Consider the following 16179-nt stretch of genomic DNA (forward strand, 5'->3'; position numbering starts at 1 on the left):
GCCAAGATTAAATGCCTAGAGCCTGGTGTCATTGTTCTTCTGTTCTTCAGCCATTTAATGATCCCTGTCACGCAAGATCCATTAGTCCACCTTCTCTTCTAACTTTCTTTTTCCTCTTGACAAGTATGTGTTCAGTCCTTCGGATCTCATATAAATTCCGTGACGAAGATCTTCTTGAAATCAGGCGCTGAACCGCCGATGTCGTGCCTGCATATGTCCCCGTTATCCAGGTAGCTGACATCCGAGTTCGTCAGGATGCTCTTCAGGCTCTCGATCGACAGATCTGGAAGCCGCCTGTCCGCGGTCAGCTTGTCCAGGTCGTTCATCGAGTAGCCAGGGCTCATCCGTTTCCGTTTCAACCGATACGATTGTATGCTTGGCTTCGTGTCCGACAGCTTGCATCGCCTCTCGTTGTCCTCCGGCCCGTTCTCGATGATCCGCGGCGTGAAAGATCGCATGTTGACCTTTACCTCGCCGGCTCGCTTCGAGGGCAACAGCTCCACCTGCGAAACAGGACGCGTTCTCACGATCTCCAACGTTACGCAACCGACGAAAGGCCAGTGAAGTGCTGTCTATCGCGAGGGGGGACCAATTTCTATGGTATTTTCGCGGGTTTCTGGAGAAACCTAGCGGTTAGGTGGAGATGATCGAAGCTCTGGTTAGGTGAGACGAACATGTGAAAAGTGATAGGGTGTGGCTTAGAGAGTAACAGGGGTATGATTGGAGAGAGGAAACTTGACTGGAGATCTGTGGATGATGGCTTTTAAACTTGAACCCTAGTTTGAGCGATCGGAGGATCTATCCGTGTTAGGATATGATCAGAAAATGATCATTTTCGATTTTTCTTTTAAACTTGAATCCTAGTTTCAGTGAACAAAGGATCTATCCGTGTCGTGGCAATTATTTGGCGGGGACATTATACACATGTCTCTCACATTTTGATTGTTATTAATTTTTTATTGTAAAGTAGGGTACCTTTGACTTACAGCCAGGGGTAACTTTGCCCCGAAGTCAGAACATTATCATTTTCGATTTTGCAGCTCTTTTGCAGGTACAAATACTGTTTCATATAAATAACAACTTAGTTTAACAATTTGTAGAGCTGCAGAATCGAAAATGATTATTTCCTAACTCGGGACAAAGTTATCCTGACTATTAAGCAAAGTTACCCCAACTTACGGTACGTCATTGGTAGTTTGGACGACATAATATCAAACTCTTTAAGGTATTGTTTCCTCCTTGAAGATTCGTTAACAAGATTGGTAAAACGGAGAGAAGTATGTAATGTTACCTTGGTTCCCTTACGTTGGAAAAATTCGAAATCATCGTTCGCCACGGTGGTGACGGAGCAACAGCTTCTGCTCCGGCTCCTGCAGGAGCTCATCGTGTCGAAGTCCCCGTTCTCGAGGTCGCAGCTCTCGTCGTCAGAGGTCTCGTAACCGTCCCCCTCGCTCTGGACCTCCTGCCTCTGGACGTTCGGTTGCTCCTTCCTTTGATCCAGCTTCTTCAAGTCGTACGTCCTCGAGTCGAGGATTGGTCGATGGTACCTGAAAACGTGGTAGATTCTCTTAATGTAAATGTGGTTTTGATTTAGGAGACAATCTAGGATTCTAGATCAATCCTTCCTCTCATTTTTACAATCACCTGTCTTAGTATTTTCCACTATTCACAAGACTCCATAAATATTTTAATTCCATTAAAAAATAATTATAGATTGTACTCACGATTGGCATCTAGCATGATCGAAGCTCTGGTTCCTCCTGAGAGCGACTCTAGGGTACCGTGGCTGTAGCTGAAGATTGTTATCCAATCCTGTGATCAAGTTCTCCAATCCAAGTACGCTCCTCGCGTGTCTCCTCGGTGGTTCCTCCCGTATCTCGTCCAGACTCTTGGCGAACTTCCGTTTCACGCATGGATCCTCCAATTGGACCAGATTCTCCATATTCTGCCCGAATACGTCCGTGCTACCGATCTTCCTGCGATTACCGGTCAACTCACGGAAGCTTTCGTTTGGTCTTGGACGTTTGTTTTGTTGTTCGATGGTGCTTTTCTTCGGTGGCTCGACAGGATTCGACTCCTTGCGGGGCTCGAACGTCGAGCTCGTGAAGGAAGAAAGCTCCGCTGGAAGGGAAGCGTAATTACTGTCCTCGTTGAGCGAATGGGCTCTGGGATAGTGTTGAATGCCCATTGTTATCGTACCGGTCTTTCCTGCGAACGAATGTCTGGTTAGCAGGAACTCGAAGGTGTGTCGACTTATCAGACTAATTTCACTTGTACACCTTTTCTTATACGGGAAAGTAGATTCTACTTCACTTTTAGTTCCTCTAAATTTAATTACGAAACTCTGAATTTCCTTAAAAATCTGTAGTGCAATTTTTACACATAAATAGAGAAGGTCTTTGGATTAGACAGTTTCTACCGATGGGCCATGTTATTTCTGACGTTTACATTGACACGTTCGAAGTACTTATCGGTAAACGAGGGTACGAGAGCAGGATGTTATTTTCAGGGGGATGTAATGGGTCCCCGATCGTGGATACGACGGGTACGTGACCAGGAACATCGATTTTCCACTTCAACAGTTGCTGGTAATTTAAGGTGTTCCGAGATCGAGCCAAAGGAAACGAACTCCCTCCACAACCGTCTCCTCGATCGGTAGATTATCGTCGAATGAAATTCCTGGCGCGTGTTAAGAGGGTCGCGTGAGTCTCGCGATCAACAATTCGAAACGTGTTCGCCCATTCAGACTCGCTGATCGAGGTATACATGTGTATAGGAGATTGATTCACTTAACGCTGTCACCTAAATTACTTGTAAACTGTTTCTTACACGAGAAAATGTTTCGAACAAAAGTTGTATTGTATCAAAGGGGGTACATAGTCGATATATGGTCACCTTGAGTTTTTAATAGTAATATGTGAAATTTGATCCCACAATTAGAAAAAGAGTTGAACAGTAAATGATAAACTGAATGATTCGATAATTTGTTAAATTTATTCAATTTAAAATTTTGTTAAATATTATACTAAATACCTATTCAGTAGATGATATTATTGTGCATTTGATTATTTCACTACTTTTCTGTTTCTATAACATTAAACTTCGTAAACTTTAAACTCAGTTTTCTCGGTTTAGAAACCAGTGGAGATAGAACAATTAAGAACAAAGTAAAGAGACGAATTACCGATGGAATAGACGAATTCGAAGGATTAAATCACCGTATGAAAATGTTTCTCTGTTCGCACTGTGTATCGAGGAAAACGGTGCAAGGAAATGGTCCACTCACCTCTGTTCTGATGATTGTGCAATCGTCCGTAGAGGCTTCCGTTAGTCAAGGGGAACTTGAGGCCGTGATTCAGGTTCAGCTGGAGCTTGTACTCGGCGTCCTGCTCGAAGTGACGAAACTTGCCGTCTATGCCGCCTGGAAAACGGAAGCGGTGAACAGAAATTCTTCCGTGAAATCGTCCGAAACCGGGCAATTTCTCGTGTTTGCGCAAAAACACGCTCGCGTGGCGAGTCTGCAATGGTGAACGATAAACTACGGGATCAGACGGTGTGAATTAGAGTTACGATCGATGTTCCTTCAGAAATTCCATTAATCGAGTTGTTACGACCGTTTATGGGGCTACTCGTGAATTACGTGGGGATATCAAAAAGTTATTAAGATAAATTATTAACCCATATCCGTCCCTTCTGTCAATTTGACACAGTTTTCTCTTAAGAAATTACGTTATTCTGTTATGTGTAGGTAATTTTGATATGCCTACGTGTGTATGGTTGCAAAAGGAAAGAAATAAAATCGTAAGAGTAAAAGGGGCATTAGCTACGGCGGTTACAGCGATTGCAAAATCACGGTCTGTCGCATAACTGATATTTCTCCTTGACGATTCACGTGTCGTCGTCGATGCATCTCTCGACCCAAAGGTTCCCACGCGTGCACCACCACTGGGAGGTCACATTTGTGGATTTTTTTATAGAACAAATCGATGTTGATTGTCATGTGGAAAATACCAGCAGGACAAGGGAATTCTGTTCTTCTTCGAAAAGGCATTTTTGTGTTGGAGCAGCCTGGATCCTTTAGCCGCGTGGCGAACGTTTAAATATCGAGGAGAAAGGAACATAGTCGAGTGGTAACCGTGGAAAATGATATTTAATTTACGTCTACCGAGGCGTGCACGCTCACCATGAGACAATCTTCTCGCGTGATCCTGCTTCGTGTAAACCTTGGCCACGTAGCGACAGAACATTTTATCGAACAACGCCAGGAATACTGGTAGCAGGGTGTCCTTCACCAGCGGCAACCAGGTGGCTAGGTTTTGGGGGGTGCAGAAGTCGGTGAGGAGACCTGGCTTTATCGATATCACCTGGAATATAGAAAATGTTCTCTGTTATTATTGGATGTAAAGAAAAGTGGAAATATTGGGTATAAAAATAAATTACACACGATAGAATTTTCTTAGTAGAAAAATGTGTTAAATTGACACCGACGGATGGGTGAGGGTTAAATCTGGTTCTGTTAATATTACAGAAGATATTAACACGTTGACTGCCACAGTGAAAAAGGTCGTTGGTAGCCAGACACACTTTATTTTGTTTTTTAAGTCATAAATAGTCGAAAATGTATGCGTTTAGTCAACAGAGGTAGGTTGTCTTGTTTTAAATTATACTGTGATATTAATTTTACAGAAAAGTATTGTCATGGTATTTAAATAATGCAGTCTCTTTGCAATGTTTCAAATACGAGTTATATCGTAGTTGGCAGTCAACGTGTTAACAGATAATACACTTTCCATAATCTCGTTTGTAGCTCTTATGTTAACAGAAGAAGAGAACTTATTGGACGAATTTTTTATCGCTTTTCCAGCAACCAGAAAGCTGATGGTATTCATGTCACATCTTTCTTTTTATATTTTCATATCCCTTACGTCCCCTATATGTCCCAATCTCGTCGACTTCCCCCATTTCGACATAATACCAGCGAGGGATGGATGAAACATTATCGGAACGAAAGCTTCGAGGCACCGCTTTATTTCAATATCAAGTCGACGGGTACGCTTGTCTGAAAATGTTATTCAGCTGAATCCTAAAAGCTTCTCGTCCATTATCCACGTTAGAAGAGAAACTGTCCAATCATCGTAAACGATGTCATTTCTTGTCACTTTTCAGAGAAAGTGACGAGATACGACCAAGGAAGGCCCGCCTATTGTTAGTTAATCCTGTTTAACTGATTCTATGGAGGTTCATAGACCACATCTATACAAAATGAAGATACTATTACAGTCTTTGAAGGCTCCGTTAGGTGTATGCAAAGGCAACTACTGTTCACCATCTGTTGTTCGAAATATAACAGTTCTCTTCATTTTCTCTAACTTTTCCTATACATATAGTTAGATTCCAGCAAGGCCCGCCTATTGTTAGTTAATCCTGTTTATACAAAATGAAGATGCTATTACAGTCTTTGAAGCCTTCGTTAGGTGTGTGCAAAGGCAACTACTGTTCACCATCTATTGTTCGAAATATAACAGTTCTCTTCATTTTCTCTAACTTTTCCTATACATATAGTTAGATTCCTTGACAGTACTACGACAGTCCCATACACGAAGGTAATGATCCCTCAACAGGATCGAGATGAATCGTGCTTATAGAGAGAGGGAGAGTGCCAAAGTTCTGATAACTTTGACTTAAAATCAGTCAGGGGTAACTTTGTCCCAAGTCAGAAAATGATCGTTTTCGATTTTGCAGCTCCACAAATTGTTACATTAAGTCAATTTTTATGTGGAAAGGTATTTCACCCAAAAATACCTGCAAAAGACCTGCAAAATTGAAAATGATAAAAGAGTATGTGTCGTTTAATTCTTGATCACCATACAGAATAAGTATTACTTTTATAATAAGTATATCTCAAACAAATATTTTTTGTGGAGAAGAACAATTCAACATGGTAGATTACACTTAGAAAACCCTTCAAAAAATTAGAATTCCATATTAGGTGCTTTATGACAAACAAATTTTACACCCACTAAAATTCAAAAGAATTCAATATTTTTCTATATCTATCTGTTACACGTTAAATCTTGGACACCTGCTTAGGGTCCTTTGTAATTCATTGTTACCTCACCTTACAGTACCATAATACTAGTCAGAAAAGTGTAAAACGAACTGTCCCGAGAAAATTCAATCGAAACAGTCCTTGAACTCCCAGGCGATCCATAAAGGGTATCCTCAAGGACCAATTATCCTGCCATTCTGTCGATAACGTGGGAGTGGATTGTGTACGTATTCTTCTATGCAATGTACGGAGAATGTTTCCTTGATTATCCAAATGATAATCAAATCAAACGTTTTGTTTTTCACGTCATTCGTGAAGAATCGTCGAAACAGTTAACCATTACACGGGTTATCCTGCAATTAAATATACATTCATCGTTACTGTTCTCCATTTACCTATTATTTCCCACGATAATAATCGCGAAGAAATCGTGGGTCGAGCGAGAATGGGGAACGCTTTCCCTAGGGGGGCGAAAAAGCGTCGGAATGCAGCCAGCCAGCGGGATCGCATGCGGCTAATTGTTGTTCGGCTCGTCTGCCCTGGACGCGTCGATAAACAACCGACGCGTGCACGTCTATAATTTCGCGGGGCCCCGTTAACATACATACAGTGGACAAATGTATTCGCACACCCTTTTAAACAGAACAATTTTTTTTTTAAATTAGTCCAAGTGATTTGTTTTTTTTTTTTCTAAATTTAGGAATATTAATTTACTAAGTGACGTGTAAAAAACATTTGAAAATGTTGCAATTGGTCGGAATCGCCAAGGAAATAGTAAAGGTTGCTTTTTACAACTTTTTAATCTGAGGGTATAGTGAGAATTTAATAAATACATTTCGAAGATATATGTTTGAAACTTTCATTGAAATTTGTTGATACAGAAACGAGCGACAGGCATCAAAAGATGTAAGAATTATTAGATTTATTATAGTTGTAGGTTAAATGTGACACCCTGTATAACGAGAACAACACACGTGGAACCGACACGCGGCGAGAAGGAAATTACCACAATTGGCGAACGAGGGAAACGTCGAAATTCCCCTTCCCTTGGAAGAGTCTTACGTGGCTGGGCGCGTGTTACTTTCGATTTTAACGAGCAGTAAGAAGGGGAGGGTGAAGAATTTCCACGAGTGAAAACTCGACAGCGGTCGCGCTTTCAAAAGCGCCGCGCTCGCCCGCGTCGCGACCTTTTTTCCGTTCTCCAGGCGAACGCGTCGCCGTCGTTGCCTTTGCTGGTACCTGGAGAACGCACGAATGGATGCGAAGAATCGTTAGTGTCGTGGTCCCTGTTCGGAACAGTTGGTTTTTAATTGCATTATTGGGAGAATAATGATTCATAGGTGTCGACACGCAAACCGTTTAATAAATCTGATAAATTAGACCGAGAATCACGAACAACGCAATTTGGAAAACGAGAGTTTCACTTTGAGTAGGTACGGTGGTATCGGATCGGTGAATACGAAATTGTATTTCCTTTTTGGTTGAAGTAGGAAGGTATATAGGGTGATACAGAAAAAGGGGTCATAACGTTTTGAGTGGACAGTACTCGCTGAATGATGAAAAAAATGTTAATTAACGCGCATTACCTAGAATATATGCACGGTTCTCGTTGGAATCTTACGCAGCGAAAGGGTTGAGCAAGATGAGATTTTTTACCAGCGTTATTTCTTTGCGGTGCCCCCTTTGGTGAACGGGAAGGAATGCTTAGCGAAATGATTTATTGTGATGTTTGATGCGCTTTGAAAACACGTTTTATGTAAACACCTTGCCTTGAAGATGACTCATGCAGGTAAATTAAGGATTAGTGATCTTGCTACATTCTACACTGGAAGAATTTATACTTACTATTCAGCAGAAATTACAATACACAAGTTCACTAATATTCCTTAAATTTCTTAATAAACTATAAGACGACAAAATCTCAATTTACACGTTAACCCCTTGCATTACAACATCGAGTCAGACACGTGATGACGATTTAAAAATTTTAAATTGCACTCAATAGACATTCATATAATTCGTTTTCATTAGGTCGAAGTGAAATACTGTTTCGCAGGTATTAACATTTAAGATTCAGAGTAAATGTTACACCTGTCAAAAGAATAAAATCCCTTTCGTATCTGGGAAATTATTAACGACAAAGTAATTCGTCAGGAAAATCGTAAGAGAAAGGGTTAATGTGACTTTTGGATTTTCTTAATGACAAGAAATGCTTGTCGATCCAAACGAGAGGGAGAAATTACAACAAAAAAATAGAGAACAGGAGAAAAAAGGAAACAACAGTTATGCAACTATGAAAGTCCAGATTTGTGTTCCCGGGGCTTACGTAAAAGTTAATGACACGATCGCCGTGAAAAAGGGTTGCTAAGGAAATCGTTACACAGGAATCACCTGCGAAATGCGCTTCCACACGGAGAGTTACGTGGAAAACGTGTTACGCGCAAGCGGTTCAAGAATCGCGGCTGTTCGTAATGTGTGTGTATATGTCATAGTAAAAGCGCGAAGTTTAGAAAATTTATACACTTACATTTACGTAGAAGTATAAACCGAATATAAAAATGTATACTATTTCTAGTAAACTTATTCATTTACTAGACAATGCATACATTTACTGAATTAACGCTTTAATTGTAACACATATAGTATACAGAGTGTCCCGTATGGTACAACTGGGTAGAGGAAAAAATAAGTCGAAAATATAAAATAACATTTTTTTATTCGAGGCTTAGTTTTCAAGAAAATCGAATTTGACGATTCATTTGTAATGCCTGTATTCGTTACGGCAGTAAGTAGAAACAGAATGTAATGAACAGACGCGTTATCCAAGCCCTATTAAATCGCACGCGTATCCAGCAGTTATTTAAAGTCGATTTTCTCGAAAACTAAGACTCGAATGAAAAAATGTTATTTTATATTTTCGACTAATTTTTTCACGTAGAATCACCCCGTTGTACCGTCAGTTACGGGACACCCTGTATATTACCGGAAAGTTCTGTCCGTTTTTGGATTAAAAGAAAATAATACATTTTCAATACATTTATTATGGAATTCACTAATTACAATCACGTTGCAAAACGGTCATTAGTAACGATGGAAATTATATTGTTCAGTAAATATTAATAAACCCATTGAAAGTGTATTATCTTCTTTTAATCCAAAAATGGACATAACTCTCCGGTAGACCTAATATGGAAATATGGCCGTAACGTTATATATGAAATCGAAACTAAACAGTACCATAATTAACGAACAGAGACGGTTCGGTGCGTGTACACAAGGAAAGCCTCGAGAAGCGAGCCGAGCTCGCGAGGAAAGGGAAATCTCGAAATATCGTTCCACTAACACACTGGAAACCGTTGAGCGTTCGCGATCTAATAAAATTTCGAATTTCACTCACGGCGCGCAAAGTTGGTCTCGCCGATTAAGAAGTTCTTAGAAAGCCGACGCGACTGGGACAGGGAGGAGTGAAAATTTCGGTGTAAAAAACTGGGGCCACGTTACGAGGCGAGTCTCGGCGAGCGAACGAGAGAGATCTCGGCGAAAAGAGAAATGTAATAACTAATTTGTATTCCCGATGGGACGGATATATGAACCGTGTCTTTTCTATTCGTGAATGGGTTTCTGGCTCTCGGTTCCGAGATTCATGGATCATGGATTTGTTCGAAAGTCGATTGCTGGAAGGTAGATTCAAAGGATTTGTAGTGGACTTACGTGTGACGAATACAATGCGTAATATTACTATAAAACCACCCTAAAATTTTCAATCTTTATGCATTGTGGTTAAGATAAAAACGAACCACATTTTTCTTCTATAATAATAATAATAATAGTTTATTGAGACAGGCGTACATTCGCCCAATTCACATTCATATAATAGAAAGCACTTGTTGTAATAGAATTAAACTTAATTGTATTTAACGTTAAAATTAAAGAAAAGAACAAGATAGGACTAGAAGTAATTCTTCTGGGGAATGTAATCTATTTCTGGAGAAACATTATTTCTCAACATGATTTCAGACACGGCATACTTGGTTCGTTTTTATTTTAACTGGAATACATAGAATTGAAAATTTTAGGGTGGTTTTATAGTTATGCTACGCAGTGTATAATAAAATAAATGCTGTTCCCCTTATTTATTGTTCAAGCTTGTATTAAATGAATTATGATTAACGAAGAGTCGCTATGTAGCAAGAATATTCTATAATTGTTCCAATTTCACGAATTTGATTGTCGAAGATTCGATCGTTTTGTGGTTTTCAGTCTCAATTAACGTTCTCTCGCAAGAATTTTCTGCTCCAAATCTCTCGATAAACACTGGTAATCGTACTTTCGGCACGCGATGTATAAAAACGTACACATATACAGGGTGTAACTAAAAAGTTGCAGGTCCCTGAAATGGGTCACTCGTAAGGCGATTTGGAACAACTTTTTCGCTAAGGAAAAAGTTGTTTCAAATCACCCGAGGAATCGTTCCTTTTAAGGACTTACACATATTTTGAGACACTCTGTATATACATACACATATATAGCATTATTATACCGTATTCTATAGGTATGCTGCACAAGCGGTATCGTTCCGTTTCGCTCGCGATGTCCGACACAATGAGGGGCGCGTCATAATTCTTTTCGTCGTCGTCTTCTTCTCCCGCCCCTTCGAACACCAATCGCTCCGTCTCCGTCGAACCCCTTCCCCCTTCTGTCTCAAAGTTTGTCGGTAACACCGAGTTTCTCCGATCAATTCTAGCGCGGTGAACTCGCGTTGAATTCGAAACGAGGCCCTCGTGAACGTTTTACACTTTGCTTTAATTGTTCGCGGGCGGAGAACGCGCGTCACGCTACACGCGTTCGAACATCGCCTAGAATTCGATCGATTTTTCAAGCCTGTGTATACACACGGTTTTCCCTTGAATCGAGGTCGAATCGATTCGACGTGGCTCGTCGACGCGATTATATCGGTCGTTCCGATGGAACAACGCTTTGGACAGCGCGATGAATTATCGGATTGCATAATTTAATGGGTTAAAATGAAATAAACCGTCTGTTAAAAAGAAGAATTGTAGGTGTGTAAGTAAAAAACTCTATCAAAATCTATTTTCAACGAACATTTACAGTAAAATAAACTAATAAAATTTCACCTAGTAAATTTGCAAATAAAAAACTCTATCAAATACTATTTTTAAGGAATATTCACAGTAAAACGGAGTTTGAATTGAAATTTCGAAATTTTCAAAAGTTTTCCACGTTTATCCATCGATCGAAGCAAATATGCGTTTATCGTCGGTAGTTCTAGTGTTATGAATATAAAGATTACAGAAACGCGAAGCGAATAAGTGACCCAAGCCGCGGAGACATCGACGCCCGCGCAAGAGCGCAACCCTATCCAATGGCGGTCACTGGGAGGTGATCGCAAACGGAACGCGTCACACGGTCGAATATAAATATTAACGAGTAAGGTCAGGGGAGTTTCTCCCGTGGAGCCATTTAACGAATCTTAATCGAGTCTGACATCGAGGTCGTCGCCCGTATTAAGCCACGGGGCACTTTCGAATACATTTTCGACGCGGTGTGTGCTCTCCCGCCTCCTTTTTCCTGTTTCTCTTCGAGCACGGGACAACGTCGCGCTATAAATATTTATCGATCGTAAAATTCAATCAAGTGTTACGCGTGTCCGTGTATTAAGGTGAAAAAATGATCGATGATCGAGGAGGAGGTGCGGAACAGAACAAAAAAAAAAAACAACAGAAGAGAATATAACCGGTGGCTCGTCAACTTCCGGATGACAGAGACCCGAGACGGCTTCCGGTTCACGGGGGAACCCCTTTTATGATCCGTTTCAGGCGATCGTTTCGTGTACACCTGTTCTTCAATCGACCATTGTGTGGTTATTTCGATAACTTGGTCGTGGTTAAAATTCACTACACTATTTCTGAGCTAATCTTGTGAATCTGACGAAAAACAGTAGGTCTTAATTCTTTCGATAATTATTCGAATATTTCTTGCACGAAAATTAGATTTTTTTTACGTATCTATAGATTTCTAGAGCGTAAAAATTGCGACTTGAAAAATTGGAAAAAGCAAAAATATGGATTTCACCAGTGAATGAACGCCTCAACCGAAACAAAAAATTATTTATAAAATTGAGAATATTAATTTCTCGACCCATGTTTATCAGGACCTTTTTTTTATTATTTCGCGAGTACTATTTACCCCAGAAGTTATGAATCCTTTTTTGGTTTCACCTTGTATAATGTTTCACTAGGTATGTGTTCATCCACCATTGCCTTTTTTGTTCCTCCAACTTAAGAACAAAGGTAAACGAAACACTTACGAAACATCAGATTACATTAGTTTCTTTCGCGTGTTAACACTAAAATAAGAAAAACAAATAACAACGTATATTATTCAACAATAAAATATAAATATCTATAGAGTTTCATTATCTCGAAACAATAGAAGGATAGAGTTGCGTACAATCGTTGCCCGTTTAAGGCGTCGATAAATATTCACATTAGGAAACAACGATCCGTAATTGGACGCCAATTTATCGAGTTAATTTAATGAACGGATTATACCCGACAGCCAGCCACACGCGGCCGGATTACAGAGTCGGTGTGCCTGCCTGTAATCGAGCAGTTTTAATCGTCCGTAAATGATAGATCAGAAGCGAGTTAGATTCACTTCGATTTCGAGCCGTGTAACATTGTCACGGCTCGCTGCTCCCTCGCAATTTCGTGGATTATTACGAAACTCCAGTCTTGTGTATACGGCCGAGACAGTCAGACCGGAGCAAATCTGTTTCGCGAATCGACTTCAATCGAACGGATACAGAGCGTTTAATAAATCTACAGTCTCCTGAACACGATAAATCTGTTGCTTAGAGCAACAATTACCATTCAGTGAACATCGATTCGAGACGAATAATTTTCCGCATAATTGCCTTCTGTAACTCGATCAGTGTTCACAGTTTGAAAAATGATCCGAAATTTCTACCTACAACAGGAGGACACGACTTTTTCTCATACTTTTTGAGTTTATAGTACAGACTCGTCTCGATTATCGTCACGAACCGTGACGGGACAATAATCTTATACGGAGTAATGCTTCAGACCCTCGTAAATTCGTTTTTTGTTCGAAGTAAAAACTCAGGGGTAACAAAGTATGCGTTTGATATGTTCTATGGCCTTCCCCCAGGTTTAAAATTTATAAGCACTTACATGGAAGGACCGTCGCGGATAAAAGGGTTAATTCCTCCTTTAAAGTAAAAAAGGAATACCAACGAATTACGGCTAAGTTCTCAGGTTGGTCTAATGAACATTTCTGCAAAGTTGCATCAAAATCGGCGTGTATCAGTCACCGAGGTTCCCTTGTGTATTCTAGCCATAAACATTTTATAAATTTCATATGAAAAAAAAAATATTGACTCACCAAAATGGGTATGTACTGGAAGGTGTAGCAGACGAAGAGGATACTGTAGATCGTTGGTATTCCACTAGATTCGTCTACCTGGACCTTTTTCTTCCTCAAGCAGGCCCTGCTATTGGTAGATCCACTGGTGCACGATCCACTGGAAGGATCCCAATGATGTGGATGACATTCAAACGCTCCGGATGAGTTCTTCGAGCTGGTCTCCGAGAGATCAGACACCGATTTCAACAGTTCAGCCGTTGGTTGACGACAGATACTCCTGACGAGTGCGATCAACAAGCTGATCACGGTGGTCAGCATCAGAAGAGATCGCAGAGAGTTGACGAAGATTCCATATTTCAGAGAGATCTCCTGGGCCAGGAAGACACAATGCTCTGGCTCGAAATTGAGAACTCCAGTCACACCTACGCAAGCACTGATCACGCTGAGGCTGACCAGGTGATACTTCAGGTGGCTCTTGGTGAGACGTAAGTCCCTGGTGCTGATCGCCGTGAAGATCGCGATCGAGGCCAGCGTCAACTCCTGCAGGATGCTGGACGAGTTCAGTATCCAAACTAGGGTCGAGCAGAACTCTGTGAATTGGAGGAAATTGGCGATAAATTTTCTGTTGGTTAACTAGTGCCTGGTAAACTAATTATATAGGATGGTCGAAAAGACTTGGGAGCTAACTTTGTACTGTGTGTCAAGGTCGTTGAATTGACTGACTGTTGAAATGTTTAAGGGTTTGAGGATTTGTTACTGAAGATTTATTGCTTATTTACAAAAAAAAACAAAATACAGTATAGTCTTGAGAATATTGTCCATTACTTTTTACACATTTTTTCTCGAATACTGTCTCGAGAAAATGAAGTCGGTTTTGAGTTAATAATTAATTGTAAGGGCTACGAATTAATTTGTATACTTAAAGTAGTTTAGCTACTGGTTAATAGTGGATTCTTAAAGAATGGGCGTGATTAACTTTAGTATTAATCTTCTGTATCCTCTGATCTGAGATAGTTGCAGCATCAGACACTTGCCAGAAAGTAATATTCTTAGTGTCTTAAGCAACACGAAGCCATAAATAGGGTACAGTGATTGCTGCGCTGAGGGTTCAATGGTAAAAGCTAATTATAGATGAATATGATGATTCATGGATCAGTTACCTCCGAAATGGTTACTCGGACGGATCAGCGTGAGGATCGCGTAGAAAAGGAGTCCAAGCTGGTGCACGAGACTCTGGGAGAGAATGGCCACTGTGAACACGTCGATCCTCCGTTTCGTGGAGGAAGGCTGGTTCTGATAGATCAGTAGGGACCACGATAGCAGCAGGATGCATATCGGTGAACCTACGCAGGTGGGCAGCCATTCTCCTACCTCACTTCGCATCTCTGGAAACGAAAATCGGCATCCTGTCAGCCATATCGTGGAAAATAAGGATTCATCTGCCTATCAAAAAATATACAAGTTGTAAAATAAACATTGAGGACGTAAAAAGATTCTGCATGTTCTAAAAGAATTAGTAGGATTTCGTGATTAAATTCTACGTAAGATTGTACAATGTTTGCCTGCTTTGAGAAAATTTGTGGAATTTCCTGTTCGAAATCAAAATTAATCGGTCCCAGTTTACCCAATTGAGTGTACCATCACGATAATTTGCTCGCAGAAAATCGACAGAAATGGAGTAAAGTTTACGAGCACTAAAGCCGCACGGGCTATTCATTGAGACGACCTGGATCGGTGCCAGTTTCTTCGAAAAAAGATCGTTGGTTTGGAAATCGCAAAACAAACATAACTGAAAACTCATTCCTCGACTACGAGTCTAAGAGTTCATCGAGCGAAACAGGAATTTCGTTACAATTCCAATAAAATACACCAGATTAATTTACAGAAACTGGAATCAATATAAAAATTTATCAGCATTTGGAAGAAATAAAAGTCTCGTAAAACTTTATCGAAATTTCAACTAACAAGGGAACTTCGGTAATCTGAAAATTCCGATTTTTATTAAACTCTGGGGGACCTCGATAGAAGCATCGGGCAATTGTTCGTTTTTCCTGATATTCGACTCTTTAGGGTGAAACCACCCCTGAAAAGTTAATATGTGTTTTTCTATTTTCCTGCATATCTTAAAAACTATAGTAGATATCAATAAGCAGTTAGAAGGAAAATTTGAATAAATAATTAAATAAATTTTTCATGACTTCATTGTACAGTATTGTAGAAAATAAAAAGTCATTGAAATTTGCATTGCAAAACTTCTTTCATATCTACGATTGTTTTTAAGATACATAGGAAAACAGGTAAACACACCTCTACCCGTGGCACCAATGAAAATTGCAAATATTGAGTATTTGCAGGTAAGTGACCGTATGGTCCCTTAAATATCATGTCTATCCCCTATAGTGTCAGGTAGTAAGGGCCCAAGGGTCATTTACGCGTTAGTCTTCGATGGATCAACATCGAAAGTGTGTGTTGGTGTGAATTCGTATTTGTGTGCCCAGAAAAAAGATCTTAGTGTTTCTCCATAATTCAAGAAAAGTGTTTTTGGTAGTTCGACAGCTTCATTGTGCAAAAAAGTAAGCAAGTTTAATATAAATACTCATTTATGCATATTTTATGTATTATAAACAATTACTTCCTTGCAATCATAGATCAGGATTATCTATAAAATGCACAAATGTATCAAATTAAAAATAAGTTCTCTATGCCCTGGTTCAAAGAATATT

The 16179-nt window shown here is 40.0% G+C and overlaps 1 protein-coding gene across 1 annotated transcript; it reads right to left on the minus strand.

The window, feature by feature from the left end:
• Window positions 1-48: 48 nt before the first annotated feature.
• LOC107194109 lies at window positions 49-14839 on the minus strand. Its single transcript, XM_015583675.1, has 7 exons — window positions 14617-14839; window positions 13475-14046; window positions 4184-4364; window positions 3287-3421; window positions 1725-2208; window positions 1292-1547; window positions 49-503 (listed from the first exon to the last, which is right to left on the minus strand). Exons 1-7 carry the CDS (start codon window positions 14837-14839, stop codon window positions 147-149), a joined length of 2208 nt encoding a protein of 735 aa, XP_015439161.1. The 3' UTR covers window positions 49-146.
• Between the last annotated feature and the right edge of the window lie 1340 nt (window positions 14840-16179).

This window comes from Dufourea novaeangliae, unplaced genomic scaffold, assembly GCF_001272555.1.
Source record: "Dufourea novaeangliae isolate 0120121106 unplaced genomic scaffold, ASM127255v1 scaffold21, whole genome shotgun sequence".
NCBI lineage: Eukaryota > Metazoa > Arthropoda > Insecta > Hymenoptera > Halictidae > Dufourea > Dufourea novaeangliae.